At 38.5% G+C, this 23,194-nt stretch overlaps 1 protein-coding gene across 2 annotated transcripts in view; it reads left to right on the plus strand.

Moving 5' to 3' along the window:
• STARD9 (StAR related lipid transfer domain containing 9) overlaps positions 1–23,194 on the plus strand; it is a 91,882-nt gene that overhangs the window by 31,009 nt on the left and 37,679 nt on the right. For both annotated transcript variants that reach the window (XM_063159115.1, XM_063159116.1), the window contains exons 4-17: positions 1,761–1,877; positions 3,688–3,720; positions 3,808–3,869; positions 4,319–4,431; positions 9,493–9,562; positions 12,327–12,399; positions 13,270–13,337; positions 14,311–14,408; positions 14,626–14,811; positions 15,208–15,305; positions 17,074–17,151; positions 17,854–17,928; positions 18,434–18,613; positions 22,388–22,439. In XM_063159115.1, the coding sequence (XP_063015185.1) occupies positions 1,761–1,877; positions 3,688–3,720; positions 3,808–3,869; positions 4,319–4,431; positions 9,493–9,562; positions 12,327–12,399; positions 13,270–13,337; positions 14,311–14,408; positions 14,626–14,811; positions 15,208–15,305; positions 17,074–17,151; positions 17,854–17,928; positions 18,434–18,613; positions 22,388–22,439 (1,303 nt within the window). The remainder of the gene's footprint in view (positions 1–1,760; positions 1,878–3,687; positions 3,721–3,807; positions 3,870–4,318; positions 4,432–9,492; positions 9,563–12,326; positions 12,400–13,269; positions 13,338–14,310; positions 14,409–14,625; positions 14,812–15,207; positions 15,306–17,073; positions 17,152–17,853; positions 17,929–18,433; positions 18,614–22,387; positions 22,440–23,194) is intronic.

A 23,194-nucleotide genomic window follows, 5' to 3' on the forward strand; every position in this document is an offset into this window, starting at 1 on the left:
GAATAGCTTTCCCTGGACCCTGAGCCCTTTTAGGCTCTCTGCAGGGCTCATACTTGCCTGATAGCCCAGTTTGCTGCCCACAAGAAAATGTGTGTGTGTTCAGAAGCATCCCTGCTCTGAATTCCTTGACCATCAGCTTAGAATCTACTGCTAATTAATATTCCTAACCTTAATATTCCTCACCTTAAACATTCCTTGGTGAGTTTTACACAGCCCTGTAGATGCCACTCAAATATCCCAAATTCTCCTGTTTATTTTTTTTTCCCTCCAGATTGCTGGCTGTGAAGTCCAGGTTGGACCCCTCCAAAGCTCTGCTTCATTTTCTTAATGGCCTCCAGTAGCAAATGGAGAGTTTGTCTCTGTATTGTTTTAATCCTTTGTCTACAACATTTGTATCCCTGTGTTTTGTTCATGGCTTTCTCTGTATGCTTTGAATGGAAAAGTTTCTGGAGCTGATAATCCTAGTGAAGCAGATGCTCTGACATGCCACATACCTTTACAAATACAAGCAGGGGTAGTCAAATTTTGCCAAATAGGAATGTTATTGATTCTTCAGCTGGAAATTAGCATCTTGTTTGAGTTTAAATATGATCTAATTTGAGTTTAAATATGGTCTGATAACTGAAGTCTCAGGAGAGGATTTTCAATCTGCTTTCTGGATAGTTTAGGTAAAGTAGTGATATTTATGATTTTTTTCTGTTGATTTTTGTATCTGTTTTAGTGCATTTATCTGTCCATTGGAGAAGCAAATTACTTGGCAGTGGATGAGATTTCACAGCATGAAACACTGAAACCCTATATATCTCTCAATAGATACTAACCACCTTTCTATGTGAACAGCAAAACCATTAATGCTTGTAACATCTCTTTTTCAAGGCCAAAGTGTGCAGAGGGGTTGGCAGCCTGCGTGCTGGAACCTTTTGATCCACAGTGCACTTCCTGGCAAACCTTACTAGAGGTCCTATCAGCTGGTCTAGGGCAAGGCTTTGCTGTCCTGAGAACGTGATCACAATATGAGTCACCTGAGGATCAAAAATAAGAAAAAAAAAAAAGTAGCAGGGAAAGTAGGAGGACAAACTGGTCAGAACTTCCTGTATGGGGAGTTTGGCAGTGTTGGCTCAACTTCAGCAGCAACAGCAGGACCAGTGCAAGCTCTGGAAGTCCTGAGAGGTTGGCAAGGATTTGGCGGTAACAGGTCCTGACTCTGTAATACAATGAGCAGAAAAAGACACATCACTGTGTGTTTGGTGGGAAGAGAAGATAAAAGCCTGTGACCTCTGGTGGTGTCACTTACTGACCAGATGGGCCAGGTAGAATTATTTCTTGGCTGAAATCTGCATGCAGGTTTGACTTTGGTTTGCTTCTGTTCTGTAATTCTGATGCTGAGTTTATCTAATTGCATAAAAGAACCTTGATCGTGTCTTTCAGTCACATTTATGACGACAACTGTAAATGCTCGGGGTCGGAAAGATCCTCAAGAATTCACATAGTCTGAATATAAAATAAGAGATAGCAGAGAGGGAAGCACTTAAACACTATTACTCCTTGTCAGCAGTGTGCTTGCCATACCAGTGTCTTAAGGATGATCTAACAAGTGGATGCTGGACATGCAACATTGAGTCTGATAACACAGAAAGACAAATGTGTGAAGATTCTTGTTCCCATGGAGTTATTAAAGGGGCGAGATCTGCAAGTAATGAAGACTGTTTGCAGGGAGACAAATTGTTCATGCGCTGTTTTATTTCTCTTGGTCTTTTCAGGTGTTCCAGGACCTTGGCACTTCTGTGTTGTCTGGTGCTTTTAGAGGATACAACATCTGCCTCTTGGCGTATGGACAGACAGGTTCAGGAAAAACTTACACAATGATGGGAACACCTGTGAGTTACACCATTCATTTTCAACTTGGGGTTGAGGGCAGGATGTCTAGCAGAAACATTTCTTCATTTTAAACAGTGGTTGTGGTGCTTGATGAGCAGAATGCTTACACATGTTTTATCCGGTTTTAAACTTTTGAAATGTGAGCCTTTGCATTTAGGTAAAAAATAGAGTATCAGGTAAAAATATTAGAAAGTGTGGTGCAGTTTAAATTTTTATTACTTGATAATCTTCTTCTTACTACATATGAATCTTGTCACAGAGTTAGATGACAAAAAAAATCATCTCAATACTCAGGAATAGTTCTGGATTTTAGAAACGGTAACCCAAGATAATACAAAGTATTCATTTCCATGTGATATTTTGGCAAACTGGCCTATGCTGAGATTAAATTGCTTTCACAAATAAAATTAGATACAATTCACGGTAATGGTTTTGTAACAGGCTTGATTATTACTTGTAATATTGACCTGTGGAAAGTAATACTTCACTTCCAGTTTTGACACTCATTTGAATGGAATTTACAGAAGATGTTACATTCTGAGTTTGTCTACCAGGCACCACCTAAAGTGCATTTTAATCTTGCTACTCAGACTGATGGAGCCAGTTGATGATTTCCTGTGTTTTGTCACAACAGAAGGCAGTTTGATTTTTATTCATGAATATTCTTAGCTGTTGGTCAAACATACTGCTAAAAAGAAAAAAAAATTAATAGTTTGCATAAGTGGACCAGTATTTTCTACATCCATGGGAATCAAATTTTAAGGTGAAGTAAGGGCAAAATGTGTTTAAATTCTAAAGATAGGAGGCCTGTTCTAACATAGTTTGTTCTTTTGATGAGAGTTTGGATTTTTAAAATTTAATTTTCTCAATAGACATCAGCAATAGGATTTAGTTACATTATTACCAGATTTTTTCAAGGAAATTTCTGGATCTTGTGTTTCTAAGAGATTTCTTGCTTTAAAACTAATTTCTTTCTCCAATGCAATACTGCTTTGGGCTGATCTTTAATGACAAGTATTCACTGTGAAACAATGTTCCAGTGTTTGGTGTAAACAGAACTTTGTCCATAGTGGTCCGCTTGGCGAACCTGGACTTTCTTCTTTCAAAGAACACAGTTTCAAGTGTGCCTTCTTTCAAGGCTTTCAAAAAAACCTTTCATGCCATTCAGCAAGCAGAATCCACCTAAGCCCTGGTGTCTTTCCCAGGGTGTGTAGGCACTGCTAAAGTGTGAGCAATCATATCATAAGGAGAGTTCATCACACAAAACCACACTGTTACCTCCGGGCTGTGTAGACTGGGCAAAATTTACATCACCTAGTCTGGGTGTTGTTAGCAGCTCCGTATCCTGTTCTCTCTGAGACACAAAATTTATAAATCTAGAATATAAAGATGTTCTAAGGCTCCTCAGTGATGCCATGGCATGAAGAAATAAAACTAGGATAAGGAAAACCCCAAAAATATTAATGAGCAATCTAGCTAGCTTCAGTGTTGGCCTGCCTGGCTTCATCTCGTCTGCAACACCTCTGACATAGACATGTCCAATATCATTACATCAAACAGCTTTTGGATTTAACCCAAGCCCCTAAACTTCTCATCAATGCTGTGTACATTGCTCTAAAATTACTTTTGGTATGATTAGTGATGCTGTTCTGAACTACATTGCATGGCTGTTTGTGTTGTAATCCACCATAGTCATTACTGCACTATGATTCTGTCCTTTTCTTAAAACTTGGCTTTTGTTAAAAAATAGATTTTGCATGAGTGTTAGGAAATATATTATTTAAATTTTTTTCTGTTTATTATTTGAAGGCATCCATTGGGCTGACACCTCGTATATGTGAGGTATTTTTTTTTCTTCATTTGAATTTGTTTAAGCAGTAAGATTTTCTTAATGTATTTTAAATTGACATAAACTTCTCATTTGTGAAGGGCCTCTTTTCTAGGAAGGATGATTACTCAGACCAAATGGCATCATGCAGGGTAAAGGTCAGGTAAGTGTGTTACTGTTTTGGACAACAATATGAAGGCTTTTAACAGCATACTTTGTGACTGAACTTTTGTTTCTGTTTTCTTAGATTATATTAGTTTTGGAATGAGGGGGAAAACACAGAGGAATGATGAGGAAGTATTTGGTTTAGTTTTCCATCTAAGTATTGTTCTTTGGATGCTGTCTGTTCACTTTTGTATAAACAGCTGAAATAGGAATGCAGTGAAAATTTACTTGCTCTGTTTAACTCCTAAATTGAGCCATAATCCTACATTCTGGTCTTATTCATCATTCCCTTGGACCTTATAAAGCATTGTGTTTGGAAATCTGGGGATTTGAGCCCACCAGTGCAAAAAAATCTACGTAAGAGTCAGTTACATGGTCTAAATATACAGTTGCTCCTTTTGTTTTTTTTTTTAGCTGAGTGAATTTAGCTTTCCTTTTTCTTTTCAGTTTTCTTGAAATCTACAATGAGCGTGTCCGAGACTTGTTGAAGCAGTCAGACCAAAAGAAGCCTTACACCCTTCGAGTTCGAGAGCACCCTGAAACAGGACCATATGTCCAAGGTGAGAGTGGCCTTCTCAGCCAGCAGCACAGCTGCAGGTGGACGTGTCCTCGGCGTGTTTGTGTCTTTGCATGTATTCCTGCAGTGGTCAGAATTGCCTCTGCCCTTCAAGGGTTACTTTTCTCAAATGTTTTTCTTGTTGTATGATCACTGAAAGCTTTGCCTCTGTTATCCTACTGGTTGGATACCCTGCACTGTCTGCCTTTCCAGCCGTATTATTTTTCTTCCTTTTATTTTAAAGAAATATTAGCTTAATCAAGAAGTCCACCAACAGTAGCTCTAAATGTGTTCTCCAGGCCAGCCTAAGGTCCCTTCAGACCTGTTTCATACCTTGGCAGCAGAATATACATTAAAAAAAAAAAAAAAAAAAAAAAAGTAGATAAATTTAACTGTTTGATGTTGCAGGGCAGGCCGTGAGAAGCCATGAAAATCTCACCCAAGTGAAAACCTCATAAGCTTGATTTTCAATTGTCAGCTTTTTCAGTTGTCTGTCTTACTTTAGTTCTTGCCTTCTCTCTCATTTTTTTTCCTACTTCCATTTTATTTTCAGTTTTGATTGGTGCTTTTACCTCAAGGTCTCATCCAGCTTTAAATTGCAGTTTGGCCTTTGGTATTTCATGAATTGATTCGATCCTGGTATAAAGTTTGCCAGCTACATTTCCGTGTATCTGACCAACAGCTGACAAAAATCACATCTCAAAACCAGTGCAAAACCATACAAAGATGTACAGTGGACATCAGAAGGAAGAGTGTTTTCCAAGCTGGGGGTTTGTTTAGAAAGTAAATGCATACATTTCCTTTTCTTCATGCCTTATATCCAGTGGGTGGAATTCCAGAGTAGCCTCTGGTATCACTGCCTCTGCAACTGCTTGGCTTGCCATCAGGTGAGCAGTAATACCTAGGGTAGTACACAAAATGCATATCACATAGGATGTTATGCATCCTGTCACATCAGAGCAAATACTGATTGGTCCCAGCTTCTAAATAGAGTCCTTGTCTCTGTTTAGTGGATTTCTCTTGCTCTCCCTGACTGATTTTTCTCCCTGTTTTTCTTTATTACGGCATTACTCATCATATGGATATCCTTCCTTCAGAGATTGAGGGAAGATGTGACAATAGATAGAGCGACCTGACTGTGTGATTGGATGGAGCCTGATTGAATGGAGCCCAGCTCTGATTCCTTGCACACCTGCTCCGTTGGTCATAGTGCATCTAACAGGCCATGGTTATTACCAATTCCCGCTCTCAAAATTTGAAATCAGCACTCGCAAAGTGTTGAACTCACCTGGTCCTGTACACAAGGGTCTATCAGACATTCTGGTTGTCTCAGCTGTGCTTTCCCAGCACATCAGCCTCCTGTTTTAATGAGACTTGGAAAATAATAGATTAATTGATGGTCTCATTAGTACGGCAAACATAATTCTTTGAAAAGTAAATTCATAGACATTTGGCTTTTATTGAGGGCTTTCCAAGATTCTCTTTCTACCTGCTTGTAATTGAAGAACTTCATTGTTGATGGAGTCCAAAGACTAAGTATTTTCTTTTAGCAGCTGCTCATTCAGCACGCAAGAAAGGGTCTTTAAACTGCTTCCTTCCTTGGCAATTTCCATCTCTTTTCTCAGGCCTTATATCTCCAGTGACTCCTTGGCTGGATATAATGGAGTTTCCCTGTTTTAAAAGAAAACAAAGTTATAACTTCTGCCAATGGGCTGGCTTGCCTTTTGTCACTGTTTTGTCTTCATCTGGAATCTTTCAGGCCAATTCTGTCACTTCTTTTTAAATTCTATTGTGGCTTTTGTTGTTGTTGTGGGGTTCGTTTGGGGGGTTGGTTGTTTGTTTCTATTGTGCTTTTTTTGTTTACCCATTTTGAATAAGGATTTTTTTCTTGTATTCCAAATTTTTTTGACTGGAAAAAATTTATACTAGAGTTTTGAAATATGCCAATAAAATTCCCAGTTGATTAGATTTTGTAAACTAAGAGAAGAGATAATGGCAAAATATTAGTCTAAATAATATTTGCCGCTTTTGACTACAGCTGTAAATTTATTTTAGATTATTCACTCTCTCTGTATATTACGACAGCCTCAAAAAATAATTGTATTAATGCCTGTAAGAAAAAAAATATTTTCAATGGTAATTGTGATTAATGTTTTTTAAAAAATGCATGAAAAGTGAAATAATTTCTCTGCTGAAGACAGCATGGGGTGCAATTGGATGCTGTTTTGAGGCCATGTGACCTGAAGTAATTTCAGCCTGATGAGTCAGTGGCAACAGAGTTCTTTTATTTTAGATATGTGTATACAATATATATTAATAAATTTGCCTATGCAGTTTATGCAGTTGAGAACTGTGACAGTTTGCTTTACTTGAGACTGCCCTAGTGTCTGTTGAGGAGAGGGACTAATAAAATGTAGTGGAACTACATTCATTAGCTCACATCAAAAATAAGCTGCAGTAACTTAAATGCAAGTTTGAAGTATAGGTAGCTTGATTTCAATAAGATTGAATTCAAGAAAGCCTCTTGTGAAGAGGTTCACAACACTGGTACAAAATTCCCTTCTCGAGTGCACTAATGTATTGCTGCAATCAAAAATTGGTGAGCTCTGCAAGGAGGGTTTTCTATGTGCTGAAGCAGACTTTGATGATTTTATATGTAGTCTCTCTGTCCAGGATCAGAGTGCAAGAATAATATTTCCAACAGCTAAGATGAAAATTATCAGCAAATTTACTAGGAGAGCTTGATTTGTGCTTCACTTCCAGGCAATTTACTGTATGGGAGAAATTAAATTGGTGAGCATCAACAAAGCTCAGAAATTTTCCATTGTTTTCCATACACCAACAAGTTAAGGACTAGCATCTGTATTTGCATTGTACTTCTTGCAAGCAATCAGCAATTTTAAGGTTTGCCGACTCTTAGGAGGAACTCCTCAGTGTGCATTAGTTTTAGTTGTGTGTTTGCTGTCAATGGCATCCAGAGTACAGTTAGCTGTGGATGAAGAGTACAGAGAGAGGGGAAAATCAGAAAATTTTTTCCCTTTAAGGACACTTAGATGCCCTGGGCAATGCATTTTCCATTTTCAAGTCCAGTCAGAAAGTCCCAGCTCTGAGCATTAAGTATTTTAAATGTTTTCCAACCCATTGTTTTTTCACGTAAAGGCGGAGAGATTGTAGCCTTTAAAATGCTGAAAGTGTTTCAGTGCTTTGGATTGGAATCGTTTCAAACTTCTCCCTCACAGATGGTTGCACTGTTAAGGAATCGGCCCCTCTTAAATCAGGAAATGATGCAATCTATTTTATTACTCTGAGACAGATTTCTGGGGGAGATCCTTTCTTACTCCAAGGCAGATTTCTAGACAAGAAAGTGGTTTTGATCTTTCTATGGGGCTTGAAAATGACCTTTCTCTTTCTGGCAGCTGACAGAACACTTCATCATTTCTTTTCAAGCAGCATTTAAAATATTTCATTAACCTTATTAAAAAGCTAATTGTTTTAAACTCTCAGCAAGATTCACAATTACAGTGCTTAGGGAAATGTAGACAGGTAAGAATTTCTTCCATGCCTCTTTTTTATAACAGCATTTTTATTCAGTTAAATAAGACTCTAAAAATGGGTCTGGGAAAACAATGTATGATAGTTTCCATATTCTGAGCTTTGAAGATCCCAGTGCGGCTGGAAAAATAATGGGCCTTTTTCTCCAATGGAAAATATGACGACTTCTGGAATTAATGTGTTGTAAAGAGACATTAGAGAGCAGAAGAAATACTTTTGTTTGAAAATCATCCTATACTGTTTGTGGGTGCAATTGTTCATGCATGCACACTGCAGTTAGGGTTTTTTAATAGGTGTGGGTGATCCAAAAATCTTTTTTTTCCCCTTTATATGTATCAATTATTAAAGGACTAAAGTTAAATCTCTTCTTTGTCTTAGGTTTTACTTTCATTTAGAATAAAGCAAGCTGTTATCATGAAAGCATAGACTCGAACAATATCAAAAGTACCTATTTCAGTCTGGTTGAATTTCATATTAATCTTGACTTACATTTTAACAGTAGACAAATAAATCAATATTTTCTGCAATACTTTCCCTTCACCCACACTTTTGTGGCCTGTAGTAAAACAAATCTAAATCTGTGGAGGGGGAGGGAGTTGCCCTGGATTCCATCTGTGAGATAAAACATTCTGCACCGGGCATGTCTTTTCTAGCGGTGGTATGACACAGACTTGCTTCACAGCTCAGGTGTTTTCTAAGGAGTCACTGCAGTAAAAAATGACAGATAATGCTTTGAGACACACTGGAGGCATATTAAGCTGGATTTGTGGTGAATCCACGGCCCAGCCGCGCTCCGCCCCGCGCCGGGCCCCTCGGGCCGTGCCCGCCCCTCCGCGCCGCTGGCTCGCCGTGAGGGGGCCTTCCTCTTCCTTGCCGCCATGTCCCCGCTTAAAAATAGAACCAGATTCAAAAACGAACGCGTAAAAACCAACCGAAAACAAGCGGAAAGGAGAAGACAAGAAAAGGCCAGATGATTCATGTCGTTATTCAGGGAGATCCTTCAAAGTGCCTCCTCTGAGGGGAAAAGTGCATGAAGATCCCAAGTGCAAGCTAAAGCCTATTTAATGAAGTGATGAATATTCACAGGGTTCCTGGTTCAGTTAGTTGCATGAGCAGAGCCATCATCCTGAGCAATGGCCAAAATCTTTTTTACAGGATCTGTACCCAAACAGAAGCAGTGACATAGCTGAAAATTTATTATGGATTTATACTATTTCTTAAGTACCATTGTTGTGCAGATGGAAAAGTTCTAATCTGTGAAGGTATGAGGCTTTTTTTTTTATACTAATGTCACTGCATCAGAAAGATGAACTAGAATTTTTTACATAATTTTTTTAAAATTAAATAGTTGTGTTTTTTTGTAAAATTAACTCTAGTCTAGAGACTACTTGTATAACAGACTGCCATCTCAGCAGAACATTCTTATTCTCCTGATGTTGGGTAAATTGTTGGATGAACTGAATGAAACTTTCTGAGAAAGCTAAGTATTTAACTCTTCTTGAATCCTTGGCAGGTTTGACTCAGCATTTAGTTACAGACTACAAGCAAGTCGTAAAACTTCTAGAAGAAGGAATAGCTAAAAGGTATTTTACATAACAAACCAGTTCTATCGGTATTTAACTCTTCTTTCACTGTATATTTATTTCACCGATGTTTATTTTAGTGACTGGGTTGGCAGTGCTTTGTGATGACAGGATGTCACATTTGGTGGTCTGGTGATATGAGACACACATGAGACCTTACCTATCATCATATTGTCCAGAGCAAGAGCTACAAGCACTCATGAAGGTCTTTCTTCAACACTGACCCTGTGCTGACTTGCTCACAAAATTCCACCATCTGTCAGTGACAAAAAATGCAAGCCAAGAAAACATTTTGCTGTAAACAGACATCTGTTTTCCCCCTTCACTTGCTCATGATACTTTAGACTGGACAGCTTTCAACTCCCTTTGTTGTATAATTCAGTGATTTAAAAATGCTGATAATATAATGCATACTTATTTATTTTCTAAAACGACTATGTTTACAATTATTTGGTTTTATTTCTATAAGTTCTTAGTCCAAATTGTGTGTTTGCTGCCAGTTAACTGTGGGGTTTGGAACACTGGTGAAGCCAATGATTTTGGCTCTCATTAGTTAGACACTTTTTGACAAGAAACCTTGAATATCTTTACAGGTGCCATTGCAGTAATGGAAAATAGTTATATTGGAAAGAATTGCCCAAATCCTAATCACAGTTCCAAAATTAATATTAAGTCTTATCATAAGAGTAGTCAACATTTTAGAATAACAGTGATGCTGGGAAGTAAATAAAAACTAAGCTGCATTATCACAAAAACTCCCATAGAGTATACAGAAGGATTAAGTTTTGCTGTTTCTGCTTGTAGCATTTAATAGATGCAGCTTTATGGTAAAACAAAGACTAAGTATAACAAAATTCCAGGTGAATGCATGGGTTACATGTGTTGTGAGTAATTGAGATGTGAATTTGCTCTGTAACTACCTTCTGTATTGTTGGAGGTGAGGAGTACTAACACTTCCTCCTCCAAATCTTGGAGCACCATCTTTTTCTCTTTTACTTTATTAACTTTGGTGCTGTGCCCTTACATTCTCTGCCCACTTATTGGAAAAAAGGCTCCCAATATTACCAGTTAGATTGTGCCTGGGCCAGTCTGACCCTCGCTGCCGGGCCAAAGGCAGCAACTGCGGTGTATCACCCCAGAGATACCTTGGCTTGCTGGAGATTGCAGCTGGGCACTGAACAAGTCCAGGCTTGTTAGGAACCCCGTTTACCTCAGGAGGAATGGCTTCAGGCGATGGTGAAGAGAAAAAGGAGAGGATTCTGCTGGAGGGTTTAATGTCCAGAGGTTTATTCCATGGTTACAGAGGAATGAACGTGAGGAACTGCTCCAACAGAACTCCTGGCCGCAAGGTCTCATTCACCTTTTAAGCTCAGGGACAGGGGGAGGGGAGGTACAGGTGAGCACCAACCAGGTGAGAGGGGCAGGGTCTCAGGGGAAGATGACACCCAGACAGGCCAATGACCCCTGGGCATAGGGGCATCCTTTGAACTTGACCAACCACACGACGCCTTGCTGGAATGTTCAGCCTGATTGACAGGACTCACTCAGCATGGGGGCAAGGGGGAAGGGAGAGAGGCATAGGCACACCTGGGGGAATGACCTGGAAGGCCAAAATGGGACATTACAGCACACCACAACACCCACTGTAGGGCTGTTTTCTGTCTTCTGCCCTTTACCTAATTGTTTGTCCCCCTCCAGCATCTGGAGCCCAGTTCACGTTCTCCTGCTTTGGCTTGCTTATAATCACGTTGTGCTCAGCTGCCCGTAGCTTTTGGCAGTGGCCACTCAGGACTGTGGAGGAGGTGGAGGAAGCAGAGAACAACAGGGAGGAGAGTCCTGGCTTTGCCCTGGTGCCCTGGGCACTCAGCAGCACACACACAGCTGCAGTTCTCTGCTCTCTGCTGGTGACAAAAGCATGGTACCACAGTCCTTTTCTGCCCTGCTAAAGTTGCCCTCTGCCGTGGAGGGCAGGCTTAGCAAAACTGATGATAAAGGCTGCACCTATAGCTGATACTTGAGGCAAGCTGATACTCAAAGGCAAGCCCTGGCCAAAATGCTAATTTCTTCAGGTTTTTCTAATTAAAACAACAATAAAGAAAGTAGAATTCCCAAAAGTTTGCACTGCAGAGGCAGTGAGAGAATTCTACTGCTCCTTCTGTGAGCAGTTCCTGCTTGCCAGAGTGCCCTGGGTCAGATCACAAGAGCCATCTGTCCATGTCGGAGTCACCAAGTGCCACACAGGGAATTACAGTACTCATTTAGCACTCACATGGGTGGACTGCTTAGTCTCATTGGGCTCCTCTGGCAGTGTAAAAGAGCTATACCTGAGTAAAGGAACCCCAGAAGTTGTCTAGGAAGATTTTTGAACCCTTTGGAAATGCCAAGGGATAAAAATGGAGACAAATGGAGAAGATGTGCTGGCTTGTGCACTCTGCATTGGGGATGAGCTGTTTGATGTTGTTGCTGGCTGTACTTCTCTGCTGTGGTCCCTGCTTATGCCACACCTTCCACCTGTGCTGTGAGGCTGCTTTAAGATATCTCCTCAGAATGCTGCTGGTGGAAAAAACACCCACCTCTAATTGGTCCTCACTTTACACCTTTCCATGTTCTCTGCCAAATGCTCAGGGATCAGATCCAAGAATGCAGCCTGCCATATTCTCCAAGTTTCACATTTTTTCATTTATCTGCTGTATTTGTTGATTTTGATTTCGCCCAATACGGGGAAGTAACCCTTTGTAATTGAATGGTTTGTTCTTCTTTCTAGAATCACAGCAGCTACACATATTCACAATGCCAGCAGCAGATCCCATGCTATCTTCACCATCCACTACACTCAGGTTAGCTAAAAATAACCCAACTTCCTCACTTCCAAAAAGCATTGCTCACTGTGTTGTGCATTGTTTACTTGTCACTGTTTTGTGCTGTTTGTAGTAATGGTGGAAGCTGTTACTTATTTCCTTTGGATCACACTGCAGATGTGTCGAGTGTTTGTTGAAGCATTCTGTTCCTTTGTGCAAGCTTATAGTCAGAAGTGATGCCAAAACCTCACTTTTAAAAGAAATGTTTTCAGTTTCAATCCGCCCTTTGAAATGCAACAACCCCTCAGATGCTGTGAAAATTACATGTGAATATGTTTGAGGTTATGTTTTATCACGCTTGTTTAGGATTCTTAATTGAAGTACAGCATTAGTTTATACCAAAATTTTGTATCTGTCCAGCTTTTTAGATGTGCTCATCTTTTTAGCATTTGGCATCCAGTACTCTCCCTGAGACAATGCAGCCTTTCTCTGGAGGAATTACATCCTGCCCTGGCAGGGAAGTTGTTCAGTGATCCAATAGACCTTTTCTATCTCACACTCTTAACATCCTGTAATCACAGAACATTTTGGGATATTTTTCCTTAGTTTCACAAAAGACCTTTGGAATACATTAGTGGAAAATAACTCTGCAAGGTCTACAAGAAAGCCTTTTACAGTCTCTAGGCAGTAAAGGTTTTTTGAGAGGAAATTGGCATGAGAGGGTAGTTTCTCTCTGGGGTGAGAAAGCTGTTGAGTTAGTGGTTTGAACATAGTCTGAGGGTTAAGGTCACAAACAAAGGCAGAGAGACAGTCATATGTGCAACTCAGCTTTAAACAAAAGAGCACATCAATTTTATTTTCATTAATTAATTAAGGGGAATAATCTTCCTTATTGATTTTTTTTTTCAGGCTATATTGGAGAACAATCTTCCCTCTGAAATTGCAAGCAAGATCAACTTAGTGGATCTTGCAGGCAGGTAATAATATACTGAAAGGCAGAGAGGTAATTTTCTCTGAAGATGCTGGCAATACTGTCTTAAAAGATGAAGTTTAATATTTTAAAATTTCATTGAACTAACAGAAAGCCTGACTTTCTTATAAAGTAACAGGGAATATTAAGCTAATATTGTCTTTGTCAATAGCTCTTTCGTATTGGATATTGGTTTTCACTGGGGAAGAGAATTCCTGGGTTCTCAGAACCAATAGTGTGTTTTTGCAAATATTTAAGGTAATTCCATTCAGCTCTATATTCTTATTAAGTTGCTTTTCCAGTAAGTCTTGTTGGAATTACTAAATCTGTCCTTGAAGAGAGAGGGGCAAAAAGGAATGCGTTCCTCATGACTGCCTAGCACTGCCCAGCATGGGCAGGAGAAAATAGTTATATCTCACTGTCTATGTTGTTTATACCCCTAAAGTTCCTAAGCCTCTGATCTTGTGCATTTCAGTGAGGTACATGTGGTTGTGCTGGATGTGACAGAAAACAGAAAGATGGAAGTTGTGCTGGAGAATTATAGAACAGTTAGAGAAAAGGACTTTTGTTTTCTCAAGAACATAAATTACCATGCGCGTACGGTCAGAGAAAGTGGCATTGAGGGAATATACAGACTTTTGTACTGAGCCAGGCTACCCTTGTGGAGATGTGAAATGTATGTTGTTCTTTTAAATTCAGAAACACTCTGATTGGGTTGCCCAGTTCAGACTTGAGTTTATGTTTTGGTGAGTCTTTAACAGTACATTGCACCAACAGCCTTTGTTCATGGTTGTTTGAATTTTCTGAAATAGAGGGCAATACGAAATATTTTAAGAATATGGGTTTTTTAATTGCAAAGCTCATAATTTCTGTTTTCTTGTATTGCTTGAAAATACATAATGTTTTCATATTGACTGTGTATTAATAATTAAGCATTTTTGTTTATTTTCAATTGTCTTTTTCACACTTGCTTGCTACAGCGAAAGAGCTGATCCCAGTTACTGTAAAGATAGAATTGCCGAAGGTGCCAATATTAACAAGTCATTAGTTACACTTGGAATTGTCATATCCACTTTAGGTAAGCACATTAGTTCTTTATATTGAAGTGTAGCAATAAAAGCATACAACTCACTCGCTGTGTGTTGAGTGTAATTGTTACTTGCATTTACATCAAAAAGCTCAACAGAACAGCTGTGTGTTGTCTTTATAAACTGTAATGGCATCTTAAGAAAATTAAGTAGCCATGACAGAAGAAAATAACTCCTTTCCTGAGCTCTGTGGTACTTCTCCCTCAGCACAAAATTCTCAGGTGTTCAGCAGCTGCCAGAGCATTAACACCCTCACCAGTGAAGGGGAGAGCAGCCATGTGGAGAGCCCTCCCTCGGGCAGACGGCCGGCTTACATCCCCTACCGCGACTCCATCCTCACCTGGCTGCTGAAGGACAGCCTGGGGGGCAACTCCAAGACCATTATGATTGCCAGTGAGTTTGGTTCCTATGAACTGTTTAACATTTGGCAACACATTGTGCCTTTAATAAGAACCTCCACTGCAGTGAGAAGACAGCTCTAACACTTAGAGTCTGTCCTTGTAAAGATTTTCATAAATACTTCACAGAATACTCAAGGAAATGAAAATGCATGCTGATTGTGCATGAAATTATGTTTAAGAGTCTTACCAAGGTGATAGCTTCGATTTTAGGTGATTCATTCTGTTATAATTACAGTCTGGAGAAGACATTCTCTGTGAGCTGAATGAAATAATCCTAGAGTTATTTTTTTAATTCCTTTAAAGGAGCAAGACTGAAAAAAAACCTTTTTGAAAAATGGTGGGTTAAGCTGAATATTTTTTAAAATTGTGTAATTTGTTTTCTTTCTAGCTATCTCACCTGCCAGCTCCAGCTACAACGAGACCATGAGTACCTTGAGATATGCTGCAAATGCCAAAAATATTATTAACAAGCCCAGAGTAAATGAGGTGAGGCCTTGAGTTCTGCCCAAGTAGCTTCTGCAGTCACAATTTGTCTTCCTCTCAGTACGCAAAATAATGAACGCCTTAAATACATGGGAATAATTTTGGCCACAGAATCCGAGCTTCATTCATTGCCTGTTCTAGGAATGAGCTCTGACTTTATGATAGATTGATTTGTTTGTGTAGAGGTCCTTCACAGGCTGCACAACTTAAAAGATGGCAGAGTATTAAGGAGAGAGTCAGGTGCTGCATTGGAGGCCTGAATTCTATTGCTGCCCCTACTATCCCATTCTGGTTCAATCCTAGATGTTCAGATGCTTAAGGCAAATTTTCAGTTGTGCTTTTTTCTCATTTCCCATCCTTACATTCAGTCCACATTTATCAAATGTGAAAAACAAAAACTCTCAATCAAAGACACAGTGTTAGAACAGATTGGACGTTTTAGATACTATATTCATAAGAACCAGCATTAAAAATAATTCACAGAGAAGTGCATAATTCTGTCTGTCTATACAGCAAAATTCAAGCAGCACATACTGATCCAGATCTACAATCACATATGCTAGAAATATAAAACTCAAGAATTGCTGTTCTGTAACTGACCGTTCTTGACCTGAAATTCTGCATGAGGCCCCCTTTTACACATGATTGCATGACTTAAGGACTGAATTATAGTGCATCCATTTAAGGAATATTCAGTGAATTTAGGTTTCAAAAATAGTCTTGATTCCAGCCATTTCCTAATATTTAATCCATTGACTCTACAGCTTTAGTAGTGAGTAGCTCTTTTGTGATTTGACACGAGTGTATCAAGGTTTTATATTGTAGATGTAAGGATAGAATCTTAGAGTTGTACTTTACTATTTGCTTTCCTAACAATACTATGTTAAATTTGGGCAGAAGGAAACCCTTCTAATCCTAGGTTTCCCAAATTTAATTTGCATTTTGATTAGCAGTGCCTTTAAGCTGTTTTCAGACATCAATAGTAGCAGCAATTGTGTGCTTGGTTTTGCCAGCAGCATTTCTCAGCTCTGTGACAGGCTAAAGTCACATAAACACTCCTGGGTAAGTCACACACAGCCTCTCAGCCTCCCAGCTTGTGTACCCATCACTCTCCTGCACAGCCCATGGTAGACCCTTGACCCCAGCCCTTCAGTCTTCTTCCCCTCACTGCAAATTGACCTGGCAGCCCAGAGAAAGCTGATTCTTCACTCAAGAGTTTGTCTGAAATTTCTGTAAAAGCTGTTTTCCACAAGCTGCCAGTACAGAAACACTGAATCTCTGAAAGTGAGATAAATGCCTGACAGCAAGCAGACAGGAAATTCTTTATGTATCAGCTTTATGTATGTATCTTTATGTGTGTATGTAAAGGCTTTTAATACCCTCCTGGATGACACTCTGGCTTTGTCTCCTCCAATCGGATTTTATATACCAGCTTTAAGTTACAGCATCTTTCTGATGTAATGTAGCTATTTTGAAGGTAAATCCTTAAAAGCAGTGATGTATCCCTCTGGTCATGATGGGAACAAATGCTATGGTAGGTCTGTGTTCAGAAGAGAGATGGAAAAATGTTTATGGTGAAAGAGAATAGGTCAAAGATGAGAACCAGCTGTCCTTAGGCAGTGCATTCAAGGGCCTGACAGAGTGAAGCAAGGGCTACTGCTGTGAGTTTGCCTTTTCTCTCTCTTCCTGGCTGTTGGAAAATCTCCACATTGACTTCTTATACTACAGTTTAGGACTGATTTTTCCAACAGTCTGTGTCTCAATGTTTCAGGATGCAAATGTGAAACTGATCAGAGAACTGAGAGAAGAAATTGATAGGTTGAAAACTATGCTGATGAGCTTTGAACTGGTATGTAGCAACATTTCTCTACTGGAACTTTTGTGTTACTTTAGGTAGTTTACTTTCATCTCACCTGTTTATCTTTCTAAACTGTTCTCTGGGTGATTTTGTAATTATTATAAGGTTAACTGCTTTTCTGTAATTTCTCCTCTTTCTGTCACTGTACTGATGAACCTGAATTATAAGTAGTCATGTAATGATTCAAAAGGATTTCCTTGCCTGTCTTTCATAGAGTTGGATTGTTTACCTGTCCAGAAATACCATAAAATAGGATATTTTATTTTTAAGGGTATGGAAGCTTCAAGAGATTAATTGATGTTTAACACTTCCTGTATGCTGTCTCCTCACAAAGGAGTTGTGAACATCTGAGAGCCCTCACAATACAGCTGACATCCCTGGTGTTTTTCCCTGTTGGAATAATAATACTGATTTGGTTTTCCAAGCCGTGGAGAGAATGTTTTGCTGGGAGAGACAGAACTTACACTTCAGAATGTATTTACACAGAACTATCTGTCAGTTATTGCTTTTCTACCAGTTCTTTACACCCAAAAATTGCATGCAATAGCTAGGGAGATGTAGGCTAGATGCATGTGTTTTGTCTTTCCTTCTCTTGACTTCATCTCCTTGAAATGCTGGAGAGTGAAAGAACATGCCTGCCAGCTGAGCATAAGAAAACTAACCTGCAGATCTTGGTGGCTGTTGTTTGTACAGAGAAATTCCAGTCCCTCTTGGAGTGATGACAAGGATGGCAATCTGACAGAGCTGGTCCTTCAGAATGAAATGAAGGTGTGTATGATTTCTTTTACTTGGTGCTGTAACTACCTCTCTCTCTAGGCATGGGGGATAGCATTGCTGTAGTTGTGAAACTACAGTGAAAACTGTTTTGTCTTAATCCTTTCCTTTTTGCTCTGCAGATGCAGGAAACTGCTGTCCTTCATTCATATTGAGTGTGCTCCACCAGTTTGTGACAAAAGTCTCATGTCCTTAATGGGACACAGTCCATTGTGCATCACTAAGCCCACACAATCTGCCTCTTGTTTGAAAGCTCTCTCAATATGTCACAGCAATCCATTATACACAGTCTCTCCCTTCTAACATAAATTCCAATTTAGTCAAATAAAATTATTGTACACTTACCAAAATTACTGAGAGCATTTGGTCACTGCTAACCTGGAAAGGTTTTGCAGACTTTAGGTTTTGCCCAAAGACAGGCAAAATAATTTGTTAGCATAATCAAAAAGAAAAATTAGCCTGCTTAGTAATGAAACAGTTCTCTCTTCTATTCTTTAAGATTGAGCAATTGACCAAAGACTGGACAAGTAAGTGGACAGACAGAAAAGCCATCATGGAGGAATACAGTGTGGACATCAACAAAGAGAAAGCTGGAGTAACAATAGATTCTAATTTACCTCATCTAATGGCCATGGATGATGATATCCTCAGCACAGGAGTGGTGCTATACCATCTCAGGGTGAGATATGGTCACTTGTCTTATTTTGCCCTTTAATTTGAAAATATTTGTTTTCTTTGGAAATGGAGAGTGGTGTGGGTGACATAACAACAACAGCTATCAAAATATGAAGGTTGCAGATCACAAGACATAATGGAGGAGAAAAGCAGAAAATAATGGGAAATGGAGAAGAATTCATATATGAATATAATTTGACCCCTTATGAATGCATGTGCAAAGTATCTGAATTCTATCACAAGCAAAGCAAAATATTTAAATTAGTCCACAAAGCATGAGGGCAGTTATGTCTCTGTATATGTGGAAACATAAAGGATGATGCTTAAAGTATTCCAGACACACTGGTCCAAATTTTATTATGCATTTGTACACTTAAGACTGGAATATTTGTATATGTATAGATAAAAGTAAGGTTTAAGAAACAAAAGCTCACTTTGGCAATGACTATATGTTGCTTTTAACCCTATGAGCGATCTGCCAGGTAGATACCAGACATGTAGCATGAAGGTTAATTACTTGTGATACTGCTGGAGTGGCTATTTTTGAAGATCATGTAGAAATCCTGGCCTCATAGATACTGTTGTGTTCTGTAGCTGCTAATTTAAGGCAAGTTTTTTGCTAAGATACTTTTATAACATTGTATGTACGTTACTGAACATTATGGCATAAGATATGCATGGCTGGCTCTGATGGTTTTAGGGATTTTTTGTGCTAGGCCAGACTTCAACATTTTTAATGTTGTTTAAATGAATGGAAATTAATGAAATATTGATGCTGCCTAATGTGAAAGGCGTGTTGGATGAGTACTTCTACAGGCACGCACTCATTGCCAAAACATATGTAAAATACAGTTTAAAATCATGTATCTGTCTACTAATAAAAAATCTTTATCTAGATTTTGTGGTAATTAACAATTTAAGGACACAGGACTTTTTTATTCCTCTTATAAATGATAGCAAATAGTTAAAACAGAAATCTTGTTGTTCTTCTATCATGTTGAAAGAGAAACTTAACTAATTTTTCTCATGCCAACACAAAGAATTTGCGCTAGGTAATTATTAGGGACCAAGTATTTTTGTCCAGTGCTTATCAACATGCAACTTCAACTACTCAACCCTATATTAGCAATAAATATTTATTGAAAGCAACTGCTGCTACTTAAATATTTTTCCTATTATGTGCCATTGGGGAAAGAGGAAATACTTTCCCACACTAATTTTGATAACACCTAATTTAAATACATTCATTTTAATGGCATAACATGGTTTGAAGGATCACCTTCTGAAGTCATTCATGACTCTGTCACACTAACATATCTTTGTCCCTTCTTTCTTTGCTTCTAGATGCTGCCTTTTCTTTTCTTTGTGCTTTACACCTTTTAGTCTCTGGTGTCTGTTACCTTCATCTGAACAGCAAGAAGGTAAAATGTTAGAGGATCCTTACAAACTAAGGCTTCACCATATAACAACTCTTTACATTGTACTTCTAGAGAGGGGTCACAGCAGCATTTTCCAGATCATGCAAAATAAATATTGTGTTACTCTTTTACTCCCCTGATATTTCATAGCATTAATTGCACTAACTGATGCTGTGCCTATGCCTAATTTCTGGCTTCCATTAATAAAGGATGTATGTTTTCCTGTGATTTAGCTGACCTTTTTTGCATAGCCTAAAAATATGCAGCTTGTTTATTGTTTCAGTAAAAGATGTACTTCATAACCTTTTCTGAAAGTTGGAGTGTTCCAGAAGTGATGGGGCAAAGCAATCTTACTTTTTATAGTTCTGTAATGTACCTTAGGAATTCTAACCCTAGTGATGAGAAACAGCCAGAAGAGGTAACAATGTAAAAACACTTCTAGGGGTGTGAAGATGCACTATGGTGTGCTCAGGTCAGGTTGTGCAGTTGTTTCATCTGAAACACCTTTCCCTTTTTCAGGTGGAATACTCAGTATTAAGAAAGAGTGTAAATATTACAATTATTAGCTCGATAATAGCATTTAAAAATTTAAATCAGCATGGTCCTGGGATATGGTTAATTCTTTGTTTTCTCAAGTTGAGTTGGTTTGCTTGTATCATATCTGTACCCTTGGTCTCACCTGTAATTTTTAGTTGGACCTAAACTTACCCAGAATCACCCCACTGACTGGGATACTGTTGTGAATTTCCTGAGCCAACACTGCTGTAATACACTTTTCTTAATTAAATTGAATTACCAGAGAGAGTTAGTCCAGCAACTTGGAAAAAGTTTCTTTTGGAATTACAAAAATTATTTCATTGCCAAAGAAGAACATAATTGACAGTGAAGAAGATAATTGATAAAGAGAAATTTTAGGAGCTGGTTTACTTCTCTCTGTATAAAATACATGTTGCTAATTCACTTGATTGAGTGACATGAGTCAAAGGCCATGTGGACCACAAGTTTTCTAGGAGTTACAGCCAACCCAGGTGGATATATTGAGTCTGCTGATCATTAAGCTCACCTGTAACTTGGTAATTGCTTCAGAGCAGAGGCACAGCCCAGCCTTCAGCCTCTCCAGCACATGAAGTCTCAGCAGGGCTCATGCCTGGGGGTCTGTTGGTTGGTTCAGACAGCTGAGCTCTGTGAGGAGCTTTGTGGTAACCATTCCATTTCTGCCCAGTGCACAAACCCACTGTGATTTACCCATAATTACCCAGGACTGGGGCACCTTGAAGTAGTGCACAGCTTCTGTTTTCCCAGTCTTCAGGCTTCCAATTACTACTTCGTGCTTGATCTTTGAATTCAAGCTTTACTATACACTTGGAGCAGAGAAGATATTTAATTTGTTCTAATTTGAATACAAAATCACGTTGTTTACTGTCCATAATTAATTCTAATAAAACTGAAAGGCTTGCCACTAAAGTAATTTTAGAGTGCATTTACCAATCACTTTACCATAACCAAATACAGTGTCTCTTTAAAATTGGGAAATTATCCTAAGGAAAAACATAGAACTGGTAATGGAAACTAATTGACTGATGGTAAATTAATTTAATTATTTGCCTTTTTTGGCATTTTTTTCCCTTGTGTTATTGTTCAAACTCTTTTTTATTGGTATTTGCAGGCAACCATAAATCTACTGTCTCACTTCCATCCCTGACCCATAATATAGTTCAAATCTTCTTGTTCTGGAGGCTTTGGTTTCTAGGCAGTTCTTTTTTTGAAGTTACTGAATATTCAGGTTTGGAAATTTTCCCATATACCATGAGCACCAGGAAGACTTCATAAATGTGATTTAAATTTTAGAAAAAAGTTCTTCTTTAGTAGTTAGATTGGAGAGTTCATAATCTATGACAAAGTGCCCTTACAAATTAGGCATTCTGTTACTTTTAAATTTGAAAAGCCTGGTTAATTGAATCATCCTTTTGCAGCTTCTTTCTTTCTGCATGGATATTTATTAAAATAATGATCTCATATCTGTAAACACCAAGTCTCACTGTGAAAGTGCAAAGGATCAGGATACATATTCATATCCAAAATACTTGTCTCAAGCACAGTCCAAACATCATCCACTGAGGGTTACTTTATCTGCTGGAGTCATAGAAGCTGACATAGCTGCAGGATGAAGAGTAATTGCAATGCTAAGGGGGACAGTGGGCTGAAATATTACCAGTACACAGCATTCAGTTCTAACAGTGCAGTCATTCAGAGGCAATTTAAGTGTTTGCTAAAATGATGCACCAAAGCTTTTTTAAAGTAATATATATAGTATTTTTTACCTGTAACCAACTTTTAAATTACTTCTTTTCTTCTTTTAGGAAGGAACAACCAAAATTGGAAGAAGTGACTCAGACCAAGATCAAGACATTGGTAAGAGAATGATATTGCAATTTACTTTGTCATATGCTCAGGTCAGACCAAGAGGTGTACATCTGTCACGTGTAACAGCTAAGGTAGTGTTTCTTCTCGTCAGCTTTCTTTATTGAAGAAGTTAAGTAGAAGAGACTCATTATTGATGTTTGCTAAAATATGTGATTATTTTTTGTTCAAGAGGCCAAAAAGTCACTGGACTTGACCAAATTGAGATCTCTTCAGAATTTTCTTCCCACTTGTGAAATGCTACACGAGAGTTTAAAATTATCTACATCTTACATCCAAATTCTCAGATGTTCTGTCCTAAACTAGGGGCACAAGTGACCATGAGACATTGAAAATGCTTTTCAACTCTACTTGCACAGAATAGTTTAGATAAAGTGCAAATTATTTAGAATATATCTTACTTAATTTGATTTCTTCTTTTAATTTTCTCAGTCAATTTCAGGAGATAGATACTGAGATAGAGAACCGAAACTTTCTACTGAAATTGGAAAATTTGTGGGTTCCCAGCTTTGGTTAAGTTCTGCTAAGCTTGGTTATGTTTGATTATTTTCTGCCAAAAGATTAGTAAATTATAAGCAACAAATGCCATAATGGCATTAAGAAAATTCAACATAACAGACGAATTTGCACATCAGCTCACAGACCAGAAAGCGATATGTAGTTTTCCAGTACCAGAAATAAAGAAACAATCTGGCTAGTTTCAATAGTGAGTTTCACTAGTAAGTTTTTTCTGTGATTAGGTATTT

Source organism: Melospiza melodia, chromosome 6, assembly GCF_035770615.1.
Source record: "Melospiza melodia melodia isolate bMelMel2 chromosome 6, bMelMel2.pri, whole genome shotgun sequence".
Taxonomy (NCBI): Eukaryota; Metazoa; Chordata; class Aves; order Passeriformes; family Passerellidae; genus Melospiza; species Melospiza melodia.